Source organism: Aspergillus homomorphus (assembly GCF_003184865.1).
Source record: "Aspergillus homomorphus CBS 101889 unplaced genomic scaffold BO97scaffold_17, whole genome shotgun sequence".
NCBI classification, from domain to species: Eukaryota; Fungi; Ascomycota; class Eurotiomycetes; order Eurotiales; family Aspergillaceae; genus Aspergillus; species Aspergillus homomorphus.
Window position 1 is genome coordinate 55,784 of NW_020291903.1, and position 18,741 is coordinate 74,524.

General features: G+C 57.6%; 12 protein-coding genes across 12 annotated transcripts; 7 read left to right on the plus strand and 5 right to left on the minus strand.

The window, feature by feature from the left end:
• Positions 1–39: 39 nt before the first annotated feature.
• On the plus strand, positions 40–1,329 carry BO97DRAFT_443037 (alpha/beta hydrolase). The gene is made up of 3 exons (XM_025698326.1): positions 40–355; positions 444–564; positions 635–1,329. Exons 1-3 carry the CDS (start codon positions 167–169, stop codon positions 1,270–1,272), a joined length of 948 nt encoding a protein of 315 aa, XP_025551527.1. The 5' UTR covers positions 40–166; the 3' UTR covers positions 1,273–1,329.
• Positions 1,330–2,594: 1,265 nt separating this feature from the next.
• Positions 2,595–3,199, plus strand: BO97DRAFT_405387 (uncharacterized protein). The gene is made up of 2 exons (XM_025695172.1): positions 2,595–2,735; positions 2,795–3,199. Exon 2 carries the CDS (start codon positions 2,808–2,810, stop codon positions 2,985–2,987), a length of 180 nt encoding a protein of 59 aa, XP_025551528.1. The 5' UTR covers positions 2,595–2,735; positions 2,795–2,807; the 3' UTR covers positions 2,988–3,199.
• A 481-nt stretch (positions 3,200–3,680) lies between these two features.
• On the minus strand, positions 3,681–4,658 carry tpcM (methyltransferase tpcM; the record flags this gene model as incomplete). The annotated part of the gene is made up of 1 exon (XM_025691741.1): positions 3,681–4,658. The coding sequence occupies one exon, from the start codon at positions 4,656–4,658 to the stop codon at positions 3,681–3,683; it is 978 nt and encodes a 325-aa protein (XP_025551529.1).
• Positions 4,659–4,922: 264 nt separating this feature from the next.
• tpcL (anthrone oxygenase tpcL) lies at positions 4,923–5,492 on the minus strand (the record flags this gene model as incomplete). Its single annotated transcript, XM_025698992.1, has 2 exons — positions 4,923–5,350; positions 5,420–5,492. The coding sequence occupies 2 exons, from the start codon at positions 5,490–5,492 to the stop codon at positions 4,923–4,925; spliced, it is 501 nt and encodes a 166-aa protein (XP_025551530.1).
• A 231-nt stretch (positions 5,493–5,723) lies between these two features.
• tpcK (decarboxylase tpcK) lies at positions 5,724–6,292 on the plus strand (the record flags this gene model as incomplete). The annotated part of the gene is made up of 3 exons (XM_025691753.1): positions 5,724–5,888; positions 5,951–6,147; positions 6,226–6,292. 3 exons carry the CDS (start codon positions 5,724–5,726, stop codon positions 6,290–6,292), a joined length of 429 nt encoding a protein of 142 aa, XP_025551531.1.
• A 241-nt stretch (positions 6,293–6,533) lies between these two features.
• tpcJ (oxidoreductase tpcJ) lies at positions 6,534–8,645 on the plus strand (the record flags this gene model as incomplete). The annotated part of the gene is made up of 6 exons (XM_025697671.1): positions 6,534–6,716; positions 6,764–6,881; positions 6,936–7,060; positions 7,125–7,203; positions 7,387–7,760; positions 7,815–8,645. The coding sequence occupies 6 exons, from the start codon at positions 6,534–6,536 to the stop codon at positions 8,643–8,645; spliced, it is 1,710 nt and encodes a 569-aa protein (XP_025551532.1).
• Positions 8,646–9,446: 801 nt separating this feature from the next.
• Positions 9,447–10,805, plus strand: tpcI (questin oxygenase tpcI; the record flags this gene model as incomplete). The annotated part of the gene is made up of 1 exon (XM_025691758.1): positions 9,447–10,805. The coding sequence occupies one exon, from the start codon at positions 9,447–9,449 to the stop codon at positions 10,803–10,805; it is 1,359 nt and encodes a 452-aa protein (XP_025551533.1).
• A 199-nt stretch (positions 10,806–11,004) lies between these two features.
• tpcH (methyltransferase tpcH) lies at positions 11,005–12,095 on the minus strand (the record flags this gene model as incomplete). The annotated part of the gene is made up of 4 exons (XM_025691751.1): positions 11,005–11,390; positions 11,453–11,509; positions 11,585–11,623; positions 11,729–12,095. The coding sequence occupies 4 exons, from the start codon at positions 12,093–12,095 to the stop codon at positions 11,005–11,007; spliced, it is 849 nt and encodes a 282-aa protein (XP_025551534.1).
• Positions 12,096–12,602: 507 nt separating this feature from the next.
• Positions 12,603–13,391, plus strand: tpcG (oxidoreductase tpcG; the record flags this gene model as incomplete). Its single annotated transcript, XM_025691748.1, has 1 exon — positions 12,603–13,391. The coding sequence occupies one exon, from the start codon at positions 12,603–12,605 to the stop codon at positions 13,389–13,391; it is 789 nt and encodes a 262-aa protein (XP_025551535.1).
• A 411-nt stretch (positions 13,392–13,802) lies between these two features.
• Positions 13,803–14,498, plus strand: tpcF (glutathione S-transferase tpcF; the record flags this gene model as incomplete). The annotated part of the gene is made up of 1 exon (XM_025696978.1): positions 13,803–14,498. One exon carries the CDS (start codon positions 13,803–13,805, stop codon positions 14,496–14,498), a length of 696 nt encoding a protein of 231 aa, XP_025551536.1.
• An 84-nt stretch (positions 14,499–14,582) lies between these two features.
• Positions 14,583–15,990, minus strand: tpcE (Zn(II)2Cys6 domain-containing transcription factor tpcE; the record flags this gene model as incomplete). Its single annotated transcript, XM_025698993.1, has 1 exon — positions 14,583–15,990. One exon carries the CDS (start codon positions 15,988–15,990, stop codon positions 14,632–14,634), a length of 1,359 nt encoding a protein of 452 aa, XP_025551537.1. The 3' UTR covers positions 14,583–14,631.
• Positions 15,991–17,307: 1,317 nt separating this feature from the next.
• On the minus strand, positions 17,308–18,682 carry tpcD (trypacidin cluster transcriptional coactivator tpcD; the record flags this gene model as incomplete). Its single annotated transcript, XM_025696979.1, has 3 exons — positions 17,308–17,877; positions 17,970–18,296; positions 18,344–18,682. The coding sequence occupies 3 exons, from the start codon at positions 18,680–18,682 to the stop codon at positions 17,308–17,310; spliced, it is 1,236 nt and encodes a 411-aa protein (XP_025551538.1).
• Between the last annotated feature and the right edge of the window lie 59 nt (positions 18,683–18,741).

Genomic DNA, 18,741 nt, shown 5'->3' on the forward strand with positions numbered 1-18,741 from the left:
TGCTTACGCTGCCAAAGCCTCCAACAGCGATGTGTATTTATTCCGGCTTCGAGCTTCTTGGTATCAGCTGCATTGCTCAGTATCTTCACCTAGGAGACAGGATTGCCGACTTTAGGTCCAGAATCCAAGATCTCGACATCGCACGCCACATCTATTCTCCGCCGATATGCCCCTCGCAACCGAGATTCAGGACTTTATCCTTCAGTACAAAAGCGACTGGGACTCGTCAGTGAATGTGGCCTGCGAGAAATTCTTTGAGTCCTATCACGCGTCCGTGGCTCCATCGGTTCCAAACTCATCGATCCGATGGGAACAGGATGTCAAGTACGGACCCGATCCGCGACATCGACTGGATGTAGGTGTTCAGTTTCCTGATCTGTGAACGTGCCGATATCATCACTCTTCTCGTGCTGAATGATCAAATGCTAATTACATGTGAGTAGATTTTCTGGCCTGCAGATGCCTCCGCAACAGAAGCGACCTGCCCCGTGGTTGTCTATTTCCACGGCGGTGCGTTCAGGGTCGGTGATAATGTCATCACACCGCACATGCACGCAAACATCGGTAAGAGCACTCCCTCTTACTCCCGTTGAAATCTCCGCGGCCCAAGAATTGTCTAACTATTTATCTCCAGGAAAATTCTTCGCTTCTCAAGGAATGGTAGGAGTACTGGGCACGTACCGTCTGCTACCCGAGGCTCGATTTCCCGACGGACGGGAAGATGTCGCTGCCGCGCTGACCTGGCTCTCTGACAATGCCCATCAGTACGGCGGCGACCGAAATGCGATTTTCGCGCTCGGTCAAAGTGCCGGTGGTGGACTTCTAGCCATGGCCCTGTTCAGCGGAAGGTTGGAACTGGATAAAGATCGGAGCCTGGTTCGCGGAGTTCTGTTGTTGAGTGCTGCACTGGACTATGATTTGACCAGGGAAGACCGGGGGAAGAGCATGGAGGCGTACTACGGAACGCAGGATCATGCTGCTATTCACGCCCAGTCTGCTCTTGGGACTTTCAAGAACTTGCCCTGGGAGGATGAGGTGGTCAGGAGAACACCAGACCTTTATCTCATGCTGGCGGAGTGGGATTTCGATGAGTGTGTGCGTAGTAACTTGGAGTTCCTGAGAGAGTACAGGACCCGGCGGCATCGGGTCCCTCGGTTCGAGGTCTTGCCCGGCCATAACCATGTCAGTTACTGTTTGTCTATGGGGCTGCCCGGGGACGAGGTTGGACCGAGAATTGTGGACTGGGTGAGACGGTGCTTGGAGCTGGAGTGATGTTGTGGACATATCATCTGTTGTGCAATGAGTCAATTATACATAACCAGATTCTGTGACGTATCCAATAGACAGATGACAACACTCTACATTAGTCAGGCCAAGGGAAGATCAGGGCTCACATGTATCTGTAGCAGGATTCAGTTTTTCGATGATTGGGCTTCGTACATTCGGTGGCAGAATGAACCGTTTACCAAAGCTAAGCTGTTTCTTGGATTCGATCTTCTAATGCGGTAAGTTAGGCGGCCCCTGGATCGTGACAAGCCAGTTGCCGTCGATTGTATGAATTAGGTCTCATCGAAACCAGCGGCAAAAAGGGTAGATGTACAATACTGTGCTCCCCTTACTGTCCTTGTTGGACAATATCGGGATGCCTCCCATGCTCGAATTCGACTGGTCCGCTTTTACTCGGTGGTTTTTCCATCTATGGTTGGGCCGAGGTCATCCACTGAGCGAGACCCCTGGTTCTTGGCACGTCAATGCACTGGTGACGCACGAGAGTACTTTCGTCGGTATCGTTTATTAGTCTTCAGCAGGACGCGAGCTGCTGTTGCTCATTAAAACGCAGTTACCAAACGCTTTGCGAAAACCTTGAATTTTCTTATCATCAATGGACGAGGTAAACACTGATATGATTCCTGTAGCAGTAGGTTTTTCTATACTGACTTCGCACAGCACCTAAGCCCATCTGGCTATGGATTAAGCCTCATAACCTTTTCAGCTTGTATCTTTTATGTCGCCCTTGTTGTGACGTCACTCAAACTCTTCATTCGTTGCTGGCTTTCGAAGTCCGACATCGCCGAGGATCTTTGTGGTCTCGGAGCTCTAGTAGCCTGTGCTGGGATGCTTGTAACAATAATACTAGGTATATCCATAACGAAAATCACCTAGCATCCGCTAAACCGTATAACTCGGTAGGAGTCCTGCGTGGGATCGGCCGTTCGAGCAAGGACGGCAGAATTGATTACACCGCTCTCGGAAAGGTTAGAGGGTCAGCAAAAGAGAATCTCTTCCACAGCTTACAATCCCCCTAGATACAACTAGCCGTACAAGTCCTCTATATCACCTCCGCTGCGTTGGTAAAACTATCGATTCTGTTTCTGTACCGCCAGATCTTTCAACATATGAGAACCATCATCACCATCACCATGGCAGTGATCGTGCTGATCACCCATCATTTTCATCTTCGTGGCAATCTTCCAATGCACCCCGGTGGGCAGATCCTGGTATGAATCCAAGGCCACCCCGGGGACATGCATATACCAGCTCATCTTCTGAATGCGATGTGGCCGTGGTGTTCCTCGCCAGTAATATCTGGATCACCGCTTTACCTCTTCGACCAGTCTTGGGTCAGTCGATTTGATATCCCGCATCGCTTCGCGCTGGTCCGAGCCTGCTAAAGGTCTTCACTTGACTCGCCGTCTAAGTTCCGGGATCTTACTCCTGTTATGCTCGACTGGTTTCTTGTACGTGCTTGATTTTATGCAATGATCCGTCCGACGCTGGGGTTAATACATCCAACCAGGACCTGTACTATGGCTACGATTCGTCTGGCCTACACCATCAAGCTCGACCGGGGCAACGATCCGACGCGAGACATCATGCCGATCTACTTTTGCTCCATTGCTGAGATATGCGTAACGCTGGTCTCTTTGAGCGTAGCATCTCTGCGCTTGGCGGTCCGGCGAAAATGGACAAGCCCCGCTCAGTGCTGAAACTCCGACATGACTGGACTACCTCAAAAAGTGATTGATGTCCATTTGAAACCCCCCGCCCAAGGTAACCTGACTAACATCCAAAACGGACTGTAGAGACTGGTGACCAGTCTCTGAGATTGTGAATGCAGTATAGACTTGGGGACGAATGTATCGCTGAGCTGGTGTTGTGGGCGCACTTTGTACCAAGGGAGACTCATAAGCGAAGGCGCAGGCCCTCCGAGGATAGATACCTTGAGTCCCTTGTTCCCTGACTGCTATACTCTTCATGTTTAGATTTAGTCTTTCACCCGTGAAGATTGCTGAAGTTGAGAAATTATAGTGGGAATTACTCTTTTATGCAAGATCGGATATGTCTACACAGTATTCCCATAGAATATAAAGTTCTATGCGAATCATCTTGTTCGGCCAGAAATTCTCAATACTAATTTCAGAAATAGATTTCCCAACGCCGCGATTTCCTGAAGCCTGTCTAAGCAACTCAGTGATTAGTATATTTCTTGACAGTTTCTAATCTTTAGTACCTCTTGCGCCTTTTCTATTTGGTTGATGAAATTATCCATGATAGTAGTAATCATTATTTACTACATGACAGAGAGAGGCTAGATTACCTTATTATGCTGCCCCTCTTCCCAAAACCGTGATCATGATTTATTATAGAGGGTAAAGAGTTCCAAGGACAAAGGATGAGGCTTAACGCCGGGTCGCGAGAATCAACGTCGCAGGCCAGCAGCCCTGGAACGAGCGGCCCTGGGCCAGCAGGCCCTGCATCTCCTGCAACAGCCCCGTAAAGGCGGCGGGATCGACGCTGGCGTGCGGGAACGAGCGGAAATGATGCAGGAAGCCCTCCCAGTCGGTCTCGAAGCGCCAGTCATCAGTGGTCTCCTCGACTACGACATCCGCGGGACCCGTGAAGTCTGGATCGGTGATCTCGTGGGCGCGTTCGGGCGGGAGGAGGCCGGTGATACCGCCGCCATTGGGGGCCATGTTCAGGTGCAGACGCAGGGCGCCCGGGCGAAACCAGCGCAGGTCGAGGGGGGCGACGTTGTAAGGGCCGGAGCTGCGGGCCATGACGTTAACGGTCTCTTGGGGGCGCTGGGCCATGCCCAGCAGCAGACGACCCCCTTGCTGGCTGATGCGCTCCCAGACGGCCTGGACGGCGCGGTCGGCGAAGCGCGCGGGGCCGAAGCCGGCGCACGCGAAGGTGCCGCCAGGGTGCAGCTGCGTCGCGATCGCCGCCATGGCCGCCGGCTGGTCCGCGAAGTGCATCACATTGGTCGCGAAGACCAGGTCCACGCTGCCCGGGCGCAGGTCGTCCGCCGCCTCGATGGGCGCCGCGCGGTAGCTGAACCCGTCGCGGCCGAGGTGCGCCTCCGCCTGCTGCACGTTCGTCGCCACGAGGTCCGACACGATGACGTGGGCAAACTGCGTGCGCAGCTCCGCCGCGTAGGGGCCGACCCCGGCGCCCACGTCATGCACCGTCCCGAACTGGCCGCCGTGATCCCGGTGGTAGCGGTAGATGCGCTCGAAGAAGCTCGCCGGCACCTGGGGCCGCCCGCGGCGGTAGTTGTCCCAGAAGCCCTGGCTGTGGGCGAACATCTGGTCGTTGGACTTGATCGGGCCAGTTGTGGCCACTGGAGGGGCCATGGGAATGCTCGCGGACGTCGCCATCCTGACTGGTTGGTGGTGATGGTGGTCGTTTTCGAGGTTCGATAGTAAGGAGTAACCAATCGGGACGGGCTTTGCTACTCTATGACATGCACGACATTCATTTTAATATACATAACCCTAAGCCGCGGCGCGGGCCATTGACCCTCGGGGCTCGGGGCATTCCCGGTTACCTACTAAGCATCACTCCCCCAAAGCATAATCAACCAAGGGTAATCAAGCGGCTCCATTGGTCCAACTAGTCCGTTAACTTCACAACGGCCCCGATCACCAGCCTAATTCTCGAAGCAAATATCGTAGCCCCAGAACAGCCCCCATCAAGGGAAAGCAGGAGCGCATAGCGTGCAACCACCCCCAGCGGACGAGCAGTTGCCGCACCTCCCCCAGTCTGGCTGCCCCCGCGTCCGCCTGCAGCTGAAACAGGGCGTCGTTGGTTGGGGTCATGACTAGCCACGTAAAAGGCACGATGGCGATGGTGGTGAGCCCCGCCACGAGCTGCGGCAGCGCCGACCGGGCACTCGCCCGCTGGCCGGCGGCCGCAATCCCGTAGAAGAAGCAGGTCGTGACCGCCAGCCCGGGCATCATCTTATGCCCCACGTCGTAGAGACGCACGAAGTGTTGCAACAAGTAGGAGGGCTGTGTCGCCGTCTCCAGCAAGACCGGGACGGTGATGAGGGACAGCCCCATCATGGTTCCTGGAGTCGCGGACGTGAGCCTTGCTTCTGACGAAGATCTATAGACGACCCCGAAATGATCACACATACCGGAGAGGAAAGAGCCGGTGATCACGGCACTGGCGTGGGGGAGGATGGGGGAGAAAGACGTCCCGTGCGGCATATTGAGTAGAATTGCGGAGGTGCAAAGGGTGGGAAGGTGGGAGAACCGGCGCCGACGGGGGTCAATCGCTGGGTTATAGAGGGGAATCCCCCCGATGCCTGGATCGGGGTTACATTCCATCCCTTCCGTTGGGCTAGAACCCCCTATGGTCCACCGATACGATATAAATGACATGTCACTCACGACCTCACTGGCCCCCACTCAGCCCCATTGATCATCTCAACCGAGGCGATGGCAGAACCCGCGGAGAAGCCCGGTCCATATCTCTGCCTGACCATCTGCGGCTACCGCAAGCCGGGGATGAGTGAAGAGGAGTACCGCCGCTACATGACAACGGTCTCCGCCCCGATGACCAAGGATCTGATGGTCAAATATGGAGTCAAGCGATGGACAATGGTACAGTCTCTCCCCCATCTACGACCGTGCGTGTGTGTGCCACGGGTGAATGACACAGACAGATTCATAACAGCACGGCCACCCGCGCGCTCATGGCCGAGCTGTTTGACTCGCAGATGACCAATGTGACGGACTTTGACTGCTTCAGCCAGGTGGTGTTCGAAAGCCTTGAGGACTACAAGCGCATGAAGCAGGACCCGTGGTATCGGGAGCATCTGTTCCACGATCACGAGAATTTCGCGGATACCAAGAGAAGCATGTAGGTCATCTCCTCTCCTATCCATATCTCCGGGCGAGAGGAAGCGGGGGTTATAACTCACGATGTTTGGCATTTCAGGATGACAATCGGGTGGATTGACGAATTTGTTCGACAGGGAGTGGCGGTCGACGGAATGGAGGCTTGAGATCGTGGATTGGATTTGCATAGATACTCCAAACAATGCACCGGGAGTAATTTTCTGGGTTAAGAACCTCCGAAGTAAATGATCCGAGGGTCCCTCCACCCGAATAGTTTGTAGCCGTTGTCCCGATGACGATGACGCCGGTCATGGTTATAAGCGTCTTAAGCAGAGGTCTACTGGGAAAGCTCAGTTCCAATTCATTGTTAGACTCAGGAAGGCTTGAGTGTTCGTGATTCGCTGAAGTATGCTTTCTTTGGTTCGGTGGCTCGTTTATAGTGGCTGTGCTCAGTTAGGCGTAGCAGCCAGAGCGCCGCAGCCGAGAGATTGTCGCAATAGTCCAACCAGTCGGAATTGCTGGAGAGACGGATTTGACATTCTGACCGACTACACCGATATCACACAGATCCCACCGGGAAAGCTGGTTGAGGTCAGTGGCCTTCTGCCTTCAGTCGATGGCGGCACTGATTCATCCAGTACAACCTTACTCTCAGCCAACAAGTCATTTCGCCCGATGGATACGAAAAACTGGGAATGGTGGTGAATGGGCAGGTTCCCGGCCGTGCGATCGAAGCAGATTGGGGAGACATGCTTCGTAAGTCTTGCACTCCTGGTCTGATTTAAGCAGGCATAACCCTAAGCGTGATAGGCGTCCATGTGCACAACAACTTGACCCTGAACCACAACGGGACCGTGATTCACTGGCATGGAATCCGGCAACTTGGGACGAATTTCCAGGACGGTGTCCCCGGGGTCACGCAATGTCCTAGCAAGGTACAGTACAGGCCAAGGACAGGGAGCGAATACGAAGAGATTGTCTGACTTTGTCCGGTTCTAGCCAGGCGAAACGCAGGTCTACGAGTTCCGACTCATGCAGTACGGAACCTCCTGGTATCATGGACATCTCAGTCTGCAGTGTGAGTCTCATCTACCAGTTCATCTGAGAGAAACATAGACTAAAGCGGGGGCACCAGACAGCAATGGACTCTTCGGTAAGTGTGCCTGGCCCGCTCCCGCAAGCTGAACAAGTGGGCAATGGCTGAATTAGAGGGATCCTACAGGGCCGCTGATTATTCATGGACAGTCGAGCTTAAACTGAGATGAGGACCTGGGGCCATGGGTCCTCCATGACTGGTACCACGACGACGTGTTCTCCTTACTATGGGTCGGAGAGGCGCATAATTCGACTCGTGGCGCGATTATGGAGACTACCGTCTTGAATGGACGGGGCAAATTCGACTGCGATCCCCGCAACAACACGCGCTGCACCGGCACCGGAGGAGACACTTTCGCGGTGATGTTTACGCGGGGAGTGAAGTACAAGTTCACGCTGATCAACGCGGGGAGCCTGCTAGAATACTCATTCTGGATTGACGGGCACAACCTGACGATCATCGCGGTGGACTTCGTCCCCATCGAACCATATGTCACGGACGCGGTGAACGTGGCGTTGGGCCAACGGTACGAGGTCGTGGTGGAAGCGAACGCGAACTTCACGCATGGCTCTAATTTTTAAATCTACGCCCAGTACTGCGACGAGGTCAACCTGCTGCCCAAGTCCGTGGGGATTGTCCGCTACGACGCCGAGGACCGCCAGGAGCCCTGGACCCCGCCCAGCGAACAGCATCGGGATCTGGGATGCAGTGACCCCGATCCGAGCCACCTCGTGCCAGTCGTGCGCCAGTCCGTCGGGCACGCGGCGAACCGCCTGGAGATGAGCGACTATCTGCGCACCGGACAGCAGGGCTGGCCCAACCCACTGAATTTCGACAGCGGCCTCCATAAATGGGTGCTGGGGGACGTCCCCTTGTTCCTCAATTGGTCAGAGCCAAGCCTCCAGAAGCTAGTCCTGGAGGCGAACGCCAGCTTCCCCCCGGAGACGGTGCCCATCCGCCTGAATTACGACACCGGCGACTGGGTCGACTTCATCATCACCAACAACTATACCTGGGAGAAGATCCAATTTCCGCGGAACCTGACCCCTGTCATGCACCCCATGCATCTGCACGGCCATGACTTTGCCAGTCTGGCCCAGGGGCTGGGCGAGTTCGATCCGAGCATTGTCCCGAACCTGGAGAAACCCACCCGCCGCGACGTCGTCAACGTCGACATCGGCGGTTATGTCTGGATCGCCTTCCGGATTGACAATCCGGGGGCATGGTTGTTACATTGCCACATCGCCTTTCACGTTAGTAGTGGGCTCGGTCTGCAGTTTCTGGAGCAGCCCAGAAAGGTCAAGCCACTCATGGAGGCTGCTGGGGCGCTGAGGGGACTTCAGGATCAATGCCGCGCGTGGTCGAAGCAATACGCCGCCGTGAACGTCCCTAACAACAACACCATAGATGATTCGGGAATATGATTGATTGAAGCCTGATACTCAAACACAATCCTCTCTGCAAGACTCCACAGTCCATTTTTCGTCTATATACACAAGGGGCTTTTGTTAAGATAAGGTGAGAATAGAAGAGAGAGGGGAACTAATCGAGAAGAAAGTTAGAGAATTAAGAGTGTTTCTGATATATCTGTTTTTCCATACGGATCTCTGTCTCTGTAGCTGTACTTCTATTGTCCATCCTTTTTATCGATATTTGAATAGATCTATAGATTGCTTCCTTCTTAAGATAGAGAGGACATACAAGTTCTCAGTAGAGATTAAGACCCTATAATCCGGATTAATCTGCAGAAATATTTCACAGTTTGATTGCTTATTTAGATGACTATAGTCTTGCAGGAGCATAGGACTTTTGTTGATCATGAGAATCAAACCCACTGCCTCTAAATAGTTGCCATAGAGCCGCCTAGCTTGGCCACTGACCGATGATTCGGGGGTCTAGCGGGCGTTGTAGGGGTGGAACTCCAGCAAAGAGGACGAATCACCATTGTCAATCCTGATTATGCTATAGTTATTATGAATCACAAGCGTCTAACGCAAGGCCATACACGCTGAGACATCCTCTTTCGTAATCCCTCTCGGGGTGATGCAACAGTGACATGACATTGGGCCGACTGGGGGTAGGGGGGCGCGCGGGGGGGACCACCTCATCCCAGAGTCGTTGAGACAGGGTCCTTAAAGACCCTGTTGGACTCTAGAATCCGTGCCGTTCCAGGCCTCGGCTCGCCACCATCCACTATCGTCCCTACTTTGCAAGTTAAAAGTGACATGGCTACGGCAACCCAGATCCGGCTGCAACCCCCAGCAGGCGTGGCCTGCGCCCGTGCCCGTCCCCCGGACAAATCCCTGGAGACGGCGAGCCGACTTCTGCAAAAGAACCACAATGATCACCATATCTTTTGGCGGCCCGTGGCCGGTCACAACCACGTAGCTCACTCCGTGCTGAACATCCTGGCGCTCGGCGGCGGGCCGCGCGATCTGCAACGGGCGTTCAACGACGGGGTGGATATCCAAGTGCCCATGCCCCCGCTCGATGAGGAGGCCGTGGCCCGCATGAGCAGCAACAGCAGCAGCAGCCCCGACGACCCCTTGCGCGCGTGGATGGGGCGTCTGGATCAGTATCCGAACTTCCTGCACTTCTTCTCCCGCGAGATCGAGGCCAAGGGAGCCCCCACCGTTATCCGCCAGTACTGCTTCGGCGGCACGTCCGTCGCGGAGACCATGTTCGCGAATCTGTTCGAAGGGTTGTACCACCCGCTGATCCACATGGCGCTGGGCGTCGAGTTCGAGCAGCCGGGCATCGTGGCCGAGGGCCTCGCCCAGGCCGCCTGCCATGATTCTATGGGCATTGAGCCGTTCCTGGTCCGCTCCGAGGCGCGAGCCCGAACCAACGCCGGAGCAGGAGCCCCTCTCCCGCCATTGATGGAGCTGTTAGATGCGGTGCGCGACAATGAGGCCCTGCAGAAGGCCGCTCATGGGTATGAGGATGGTCCGGCCCGCGTGCGCGACGGCATTCTGGGCGCGGCCGGGGAGGAGATCACCGCCATCGCCGCGGACTTTCGCGTCCCCGTCGAGCAGTGGGACCGCCGCGCGGCCGAAATGTACAGCTGCGCGGCTTACCTGGCCGGGGCGGCCCAGCGGCCCGGCAAGGCCCGCAAGGTCGACTTCTTTCACCTGCACACGGTTACCTCTGCGCTGGGGCTGATGGTCCTGCTCCAGCAGCCCTGGATCCGAGACATCGAGAAAGCGCGCCTGCTGGAGTGGAAGACCCGCGTGGACCTGGTGTGGTACGCGGCCACCGGGGCGGTCGAGCTCCGGCTGCAAGACGTCGCGGACTACAAGCCCCGCCACGAGGGCTGGGACTGGGAGCGCCTGTACCAGGCGACGCTGCAGGTTCACGATGACGGCCACTTGGCCAAAGTGGTCCGAGCATTGAGGGTTGGAGAACAGATTGTCAGACCGTGGGAGCAGGGGCACCAGGCGGAGTTCTTCCCCATTACAGGGCCCTTGTGGCTCCGCATCGCCCAGATGGCCTACGATTCGAGTGCGGGTCATCCGATCGAGGAGAAATGGATTTGGGGCGTGGGGTTTGACCAGAACTGGGCGGCCGTACCGGCAATATTGTAGGTACTGCATGGTACAGATCGATGGGTGGAGCTATTTATATATTTGCACAAATCCCATCAATTGATTCAGACTATTGTTTTTGTGTACTTGGATTCGTCTAATTCCGAGAAGTAGATGGTTTTTGGTTACGTAGAATTACGAAAGAAGATTACTCAACCCTAATCATGTTGAATCACACAACACGGCAAATCGCAGTTCTTCAAGCTTTGCGGCCCACGGCGACGATGGCGACACCCTTCATCGGCACAAGCCCATCCTTGCCATACTCCTCTTTCAGATATTGTAGCAGCGTCTCGGGCAATTGCGCCGCATACTGGTCACGCTGCCACTGCGTCCAGAACCTGCTGAGGACGTAGGGCAACAGAATCTTGCAAGCCTCGCTGAACTCTTGTATCGGTAGAGTACATTCCTTCTCCACGGTCGAAATGTCGACATCTTTGAACCCGGCCTGTTCAAAATACGCACGGACATGGGACTCAGAGTCCCATCCCTTGTTCAGCATCGCGTTGATCTTTTCCATGGTGGGATAGGGGAGATCGGCCTGCAAGGTTTTGACCACGGGCGTCATGATTGTGCACCAGTTGGCTGTGATCATTAATTTGGGTGCCTGTTTCTCTCCCCGGCTCTGCATTCGGACGACTACGTACCGTGTTTCCACGTCGAGGTAGCCAGCGTTCCGCCTGGTTGCAGTACTCGGTGGCATTCTAAAGCATAAGGCATCAGGTGGTTTCTACACCGCCGACGAGCTTGCGTCCGGCTTCATGGGACCACTCGCTTACCTTTCAGGGCGCCCTTGGGGTCCGGGAACATGTTGAAAGCTGAATTGTTAAGGACGAACAACAGTCAGTCTCGGGAATACAGAACTCAGCCCCAGCCCCCCTCCCAACTACCTCCTACCTCTTACGGGCGATGGGAACGCGTACCGAATGCTGTGAAGGCGTGAGTGTAGTGAGCACTCGGAAGGCCCGTCTCCTGGGCGTTCATAATCTTGGCCTCCGCATTGTGCCATCCCTCGGTCTTCATGCGGTGCTGGGTGTATTCGACCATCCCCCCGGCCAGATCACCACAGGTCAACTGCCAGCTCGTGCGATTCTGCTCATTCAGCGTCCGAGAGAGGACGCTTGCGACGGATCCGGTCCCACACGCATTGTCCAGCACGATCAAAGGCCTATGGTGGAATTCGGCAATGCCGGACTCGTCAATCAGTGTCTGGGCATACAGTTCACTGATTTTCGCGGCGGACGTATACTGAGCGGCGAAGCTCTTCCCTTGGAAAACAGGGTCCAGCATGGCTCTGGGGGGACGTCGGAGATTCTGACCTCTCTGTGAATCCCTTCGGAGGTGAATTGAGCCAACGATTTTTACAGAGGGGTATACCTGGCCCCATAATATCTCGTTGAGCAAGTAGGCCTAGAACGTGCGCGCTGCAGAAGATGACCTCATTTCCAGTTGCATGTCGGGGACAAGCTCAGACCCGCGAGCCCTGGGTTGGCCCGAGGTCCGAGACGGTACATTCGGGCGATACGATTCCCATGGAAATGAGCGCGGGAGCAAGAAATGCCCCGACCCGATGGGGATAGCATTGCTTCTTTCGGGAGCGAGCAGCCATTCCAAACCCTCCTTTGGGCGGTGCGCAGTCATTGCTTGGGCTTCTATCTGCGTCACCGGTTGGTGGAATTTCCTAATCAGACCGGATCTTTTATAGGCAAGACGGCGGGGGCACGTCCGCTCCTCATGGTCTGGCCATAAGCGCCTACAGGAAATTTCTCGACTCGCTCCACTGGTTCTATCGGAGAAATGGCCTACGCGGTGCTCGGCGCGACTGGGAACTGCGGCACGGCGTTGATCCAAACCCTACTCGGCACCAGCAGCACCAACCAGGTGCACGCCTACTGTCGCAACAAGCCCAAGCTGCAGCAGCAGCTGCCCGAACTTGTCGCCGACCCGCGCGTCACCATCTTTGAGGGTAGCATCCATGAGGTTGCACTCATGACGGCGTGCATCCGCGGGTGCCACGCCGTCTTCCTGGCTGTGTCGACCAACGACAACGTGCCCCAGTGCCGCATGGGAACCGAGGCGGCCACCACCGTCCTCCAGGCATTGCGCATCCTGCACACGGAGCAGGCGGCCCTACCCAAACTGGTGCTCCTCTCGTCGGCGACGCTGGACGACCAGCTCAGCCAGAACACGGCGCCATGGGTGCGCTGGATCCTGCTGCGGTCGGCCTCGCACGTCTACGCGGACCTGCGGCGCGTGGAGACGCTGCTACGGGCGCAGCAGGACTGGGGGGTGACCACCATCTTCATCAAACCGGGCGGGCTGTCGGTGGACGAGGTGCGGCGCGGCCACCGGCTGAGCCTGACCGAGGAAAAAAGCCCGCTGTCGTATCTGGACCTCGCTGCGGCGATGATTGAGGCGGCGGATGAGCCGGACGGCCGCTATGACATGCGCAACGTGGGGGTCGCCTACGCCGAGGGGGGGCCCGCGCGCTTCCCCCGCGGCGCCCCCCTGTGCATCTCCATGGGGCTCGTGCGCCATTACTTGCCGTTCCTCCATCCCTATCTTCCCGCCACGGGACCTATTTAGTCATTTAGTTGCATGCATGCAATGCAATCAATGCATTCCTGGTGCGGTGGCTGGTGCTGCTATCACGCCGTGCGCTGTCATTCTTGCCAGTCAATAGCTTTTATGTACCGTACCGTACAAACATGCTCCTTCTGACACCTCCCTTGCTTTCATTAACCCTTACTTGATCGGCCTTGGGTGCTTTATCCGCCGATGCGCCGACTTACACCCCCCACCACCCTCCACCATTACTATCCCCTCTCCCCTCCTTCTTGCTTTCTCGTAGAGTTCCATCCGCATCCGGGATCACTGCTAATAGCATGTAGATGTATAGAATTCAGAACTCCCCGTTACCCCTCTACCCCATCACTAACACCACAGCCATCCCCCCACTAACACCACCCCCCATCCACACAAACGAACCCATAAACAATGGCCCCCTCAACCTCAACCCTCGCCCCCATAAAGGTCTGGGGCAAAGGCGGCCCCAACCCGCCGCGGGTCGCCATCCTCCTCGCCGAACTCGGCCTCCCGCACGAGATCATCCCCCTCCCCCTCACGCAAGTCAAAGACCCCGCCTACGTGGCCATCAACCCGAACGGCCGGCTCCCGGCGATCCAGGACCCGAACAACGGCGACCTGATCGTCTGGGAATCCGGCGCGATCGTCGAGTACCTCATCGCCCGCTACGACACCGCCCACAAGCTCAGCTTCGCGCCCGGCACGCCCGAGGCGGCGCACGCCACGCAGTGGCTCTTCTTCCAGGCCTCGGGCCAGGGGCCGTACTACGGGCAGGCGGTGTGGTTCAAGAAGTTCCATCCCGAGCCGCTGCCGAGCGCGCTGGAGCGATACGTCAAGGAGATCAATCGGGTGACCGCGGTGGTGGAGGGGCATCTGAAGCGGGAGAAGGAAAAGCACGCCGGAGGGGATGGGCCGTGGCTCGTGGGCGGGCGGTGCTCGTTCGCCGATCTGGCCTGGATCTCGTGGCAGGTAACTGTGGCTTTGGCGATTACGCCCGAGGATGGGTATACGCTCGAGGATTACCCGCTGGTCAAGGAGTGGTTGGGGCGGTTGATGGCCCGGCCCGGGGTGAAGAAGGGGATGGAGGGTCTTTATCCGGGTGCTTAGATAGGGGTATTGGTTTGGGGGGTGGGCAGGGACGCGGTGGTTTTGCAGGGTAGCATGGAGTTCAATTCATTATTGATTATCGCGCTCTATTTACATATACTCATTTCTTCAGTTCGTAGAAGTGGATTGGTTGTTAGTCGGCCTGACGTAAGAATCGGATGATCTCTGAGGAGAGATGACTGAGGCGCCGGTGCAGCTCCGGCTCCAGCGAGCCCGCCACGGGGGGTGGTGGTGATGATGGTGAGGCATCCGTCCCCGTCGGCAGAAGATGCGGCCACAGACCGGAGCCCGCCTGGCCACCACCCTGGTACGTCGAGAGCCGCGGGCGGAGCTGGTTCATTACGCGCTGGATCCCATGCAGCTCTCCCAGGACCCGCTGGCCGGCGAGCAGCGGCGGCGGAGTCTCTTCGCTGTGGCTACTGCTGTTGCTACTACTGCTGCTGCTGCTCCCGCTGCTCCCGCTGCTCTGGGGCAGTGCTACTGCGGCATACCGGTCCAGGACCTTCCAAACAATGAGAGCCAGCAGGATGAGAAGGTAGCCGTCGCGCTGCGAGCATGGGCAGTGCAGGATCTCGGTCATCACGGTGGTCGCGTGGCTGTTCCCCGTCACCGTGGCGTCGAGCTCTATCCCGGCGTGCGCAGCGGCTGCTTCCTCGGCCACGAAGCGCTTCAGAAGCTCGAGGGCGTCGAGCAGGCACTGGCAGATGGCCGGGCGACGGGGATGCTCATCCGCGGGCGTCTCCCCACCTGCCCTTGGGATCGGAGCGCCAGGAAGGGAGGCAGCCCCGGCGGAGAGATCGGCGGCGGCCGGGCCAAAGAGGTAGATCGTATCCTCCTGCATCCCGGCGACGGAGGTCTGCTCCATAGCTGGTCCCCCGTCCAAGATGAGGTCCGGGGCCATCGCGCCTAAGCCGTCACCGCCGCCGCCGGAAAAAGCGTCGGGCGGATCGGTGAGCACCGGGATGGAGAAGAAATCGTCCAAGTCGTCGGGGCACCAGGTGGTCAGTGCGGTGGATAAGGTCCAGTCGTCCGTGGACGACGTCCAGCTGACCGGATGCAGGGTGGGTGTTCCGTCGAATAGGTCGGACGACAGGCCCCGGGGGGAGAGGCTGGGCCCGATGACCGCTGTATCCGGCGGAGGGTAGCCATGGATAATGGGGGTTGTGGTGACGGGAGTGGGGGTCGAGGACTGATCGGGAGACGGGAGGCTGCGCGACGCGTCGAGGGCAGGCAGCGGCGGCAGCTGCAGCTGTTGCTGTTGCTGTTGCTGCTGCGTCTGCCTTCCACCGCTGTCGCCCCCATCAGGGCGACTCTCCGGTTTGCGGCCCGGTCGTTTGATTGCGAAGTACTCACAGACAGTCCCGCGGCGGCGACAGCGGGAGCAGGTCGGTTTCTCCTTGGAGCAACGGACCTTGGACTGGCCACAGGCGTGACAGCTGTCACAGAGTTTGTGGAGAGCAGTTGCCCGGCGGGGGGACGCTGGCGACCGCATCCAAATTCGATTGCGCAGCCCGGTGGCATCCGATTCTGATGAGGGTGAGGAGGAGGCAGGGAAGGGTCGAGCGAGAGTGCGTGCATTGCCGAGGGGCAGACGGAGGTCAGCTCATCTGGCGCCAGTCGCATCTTCGAAAGCCATGCTTCCCTGCGATTTTGCATGAGGATATATTGTGTGAGACAGACAAATCTTTCTGATGAAGCGCGAACCGTGTTAGACACTGGTGACGCAATTCGATGATATCCTTTTGCAAAGGGGATCTAGAGCGATCTGAGCCTGTAAGCAGCATACATACTCCCCTGCACTGGGAAGGACTCACGGGCTTTGCTCAAGCTCCCCGAAAGTCAATTGGGCTAGTGAATGACTACATCGACCTTGAACAATACATGGATCACGTTCCCATCTGTTGTATGTGCGTCGCACCGTCATTACGGCAGGAAGTTAGCGAGTCAAGGGGGATAGGATGTCAAGAATGTAGGGAAGTGACAGGATGATTTCCTTGGTTGGGTGGTTGTCAGCTCAACGCCGAGCGGGAATGTCAGCTGTCATGCCAGCCCTAATCCGTCGAAAGATCTTCGTCCATTTCTCGGATCCGAACCCCAACAGTCCGTTCCCAGCCTCTCGGGAAAGGATGACAGAACTACTGCGATGATTTCTAATCCTAGGGTCTTATGAGCGGCCGGAGGAAATTATAGGACTGCCAATGAGGGGAAGACTTGTGCGTTTCCCCACGGTCACGACTCACTGCATTTTCCCGGCCCAGGGATGAAACAGTCGCATGAATCACCACTAGCTGACTCAAGTTGACGACAGCTGGCCAAGCCGACCGCAATCGTCATCCGCACCAAACATCGGTGTTGTTTTCCTTCTTCTTGTCTGTGTTCTCTTCGTTGCGATGAATTGTGTCGCATCCGATCGCGGCGAGTCTAGAACCTCAATTGGAACGGGCCTCCCGCAAGCTTGTGCTCCACTATAGCCTGATGTCACATTGCTTCTTTGTCCATAGTGGGGACAGAGAACAATCCACCCGCCAATGCGAAGCCAACCTCTATTTTGAACTGTCATCTTTCGTTCCGTACCGTGGTGCTGGTGGCTTTCAGTTGCACTATAAGTCCTACGGATACTACTTCCGGCCCGGGCGATTTGGAATTGCTGGGAACTGTGGATGCATGGAGGGCAAAGTCTGACATTTTCCATCATATTGCAACTTCAAGGCCCGTGCTAGACCCGATTCTTCGTGCAGCAGACAGACCAGCCAGCCGATGTCTCTCGCGCACAAGGGAGATTGCATAAGACGTAGATAGATACAGAAGTCTAACCGAGACAGCCCGCCTCTTGATATTTCACCCCCAGTGCCACGGTGGCCGCTTGCGGCAGGTGCAGGCGATGCATCACGACCAGTCGCCCGCCCGCGCTATCGCCCACGCTGTGCACCAGGGCCACCAACTCCGCCTCGCCCATCAGCCCTTCGTGGGCGAGCTGGAGGAGGGCGAGGTCGTGCAGCCGCACCGTGGCGTCGACGGTGGCATCCACCGCGGTGCCACCTGGGTCGGGCAGCAGCAGCCCCGCGACGACGATCAGCGTAGCCCGCCGGTTGGTAGCCAGGACATGCAAGTGGGCGCGCAACTCGGCCAGCACGGCGCTTGCGAAGACAGCGGGCGGCAGCGGATGCAGGTTCAGGACGTAGAGGGCGGTGTCGCGGACGAGGCGTTGCGGAGTGCCCAGTTCGCGTCGCTGCATTTGCATCTGCATGCGCGGGGGCACGCGGATCTTCTCGCTGCTAGCGTGGTTGGGGTTCTGCACGACCTGGACTATAAAGTGGAGCCCCGGGTGCAGCTGGGCGAGCGTCACGGCCGACGGGTTTGGGCACTGCGGCCCTACGATCTATGCCGGGGGTTCCGGGGGCTCCAGGTCAGCCTGCGGGCGGTAGACGATCAACCCCCTTTTGCCTGGAAAGGCTTCGTAGCCGTTCTTACCTCCACGACGCAAGTTTTGTTTAGATTGAACCAGTCCACGCGGGCGAGCACCTGGCGAGCGAGGTCGCTGGTGTCCGCTTCCGTGTGCTGCAGATAGGCCGACCAGCGACGGTGCAGCTTGGGCTGCTGGTCGCAGGCGGCGTAGAAGGAGGGTTGGGGCGCCTCGACGCCGGGGTCCGTTGTCGAGGACATGTGTAGGGCGCCGGGCGCGGCCGTCGCGGCCAGGAACCCCAGTGCGTCGCGCAGCGAGGAGCGATTGGCCACCGCGCTCGAGACAACGGGCTGTGGGCGACGTGACTGGGTGGAGTCTCCTGGAGGAATCCGGCGCTGCTGCTGGTGAAGCGGATGATGCGGGCCAGCTGGGCCTCGGGGACGCCAGCCAACCGCGCGAGGTCAGCGATGGGGACGCTGCCCGTCCGCGGCAGACACGCCAGCACCTGGAACTCCCCGAGCCAGTGCAGGCAGGCCAGCTGCTGCGTGGCCCCCGCCAGGCGCGCCACCAGCTCGCTCGGCTCGATGAGGAGCCTGCGCAGATGGTCCAGGTTGCGCAGCAGCAGGCGTCGGGTCTGTTGGATCGACCGCGGGGCGTCCGCCGGCACGATGAGCTGTGGCGACTTTCCATCCACCCCGTTCTGACGGCAGTAGGAGGCCAGCTGCTGGCCGGCTGCGGCGATCTCGGTGGTCCAGCTTTCCAGATGGGTGATGGTGTCCATGTCGTCTTGGTTTGTTTCTCCCGAATGGCAGGTGGGCCTTATAAGCCCCGATGACTATC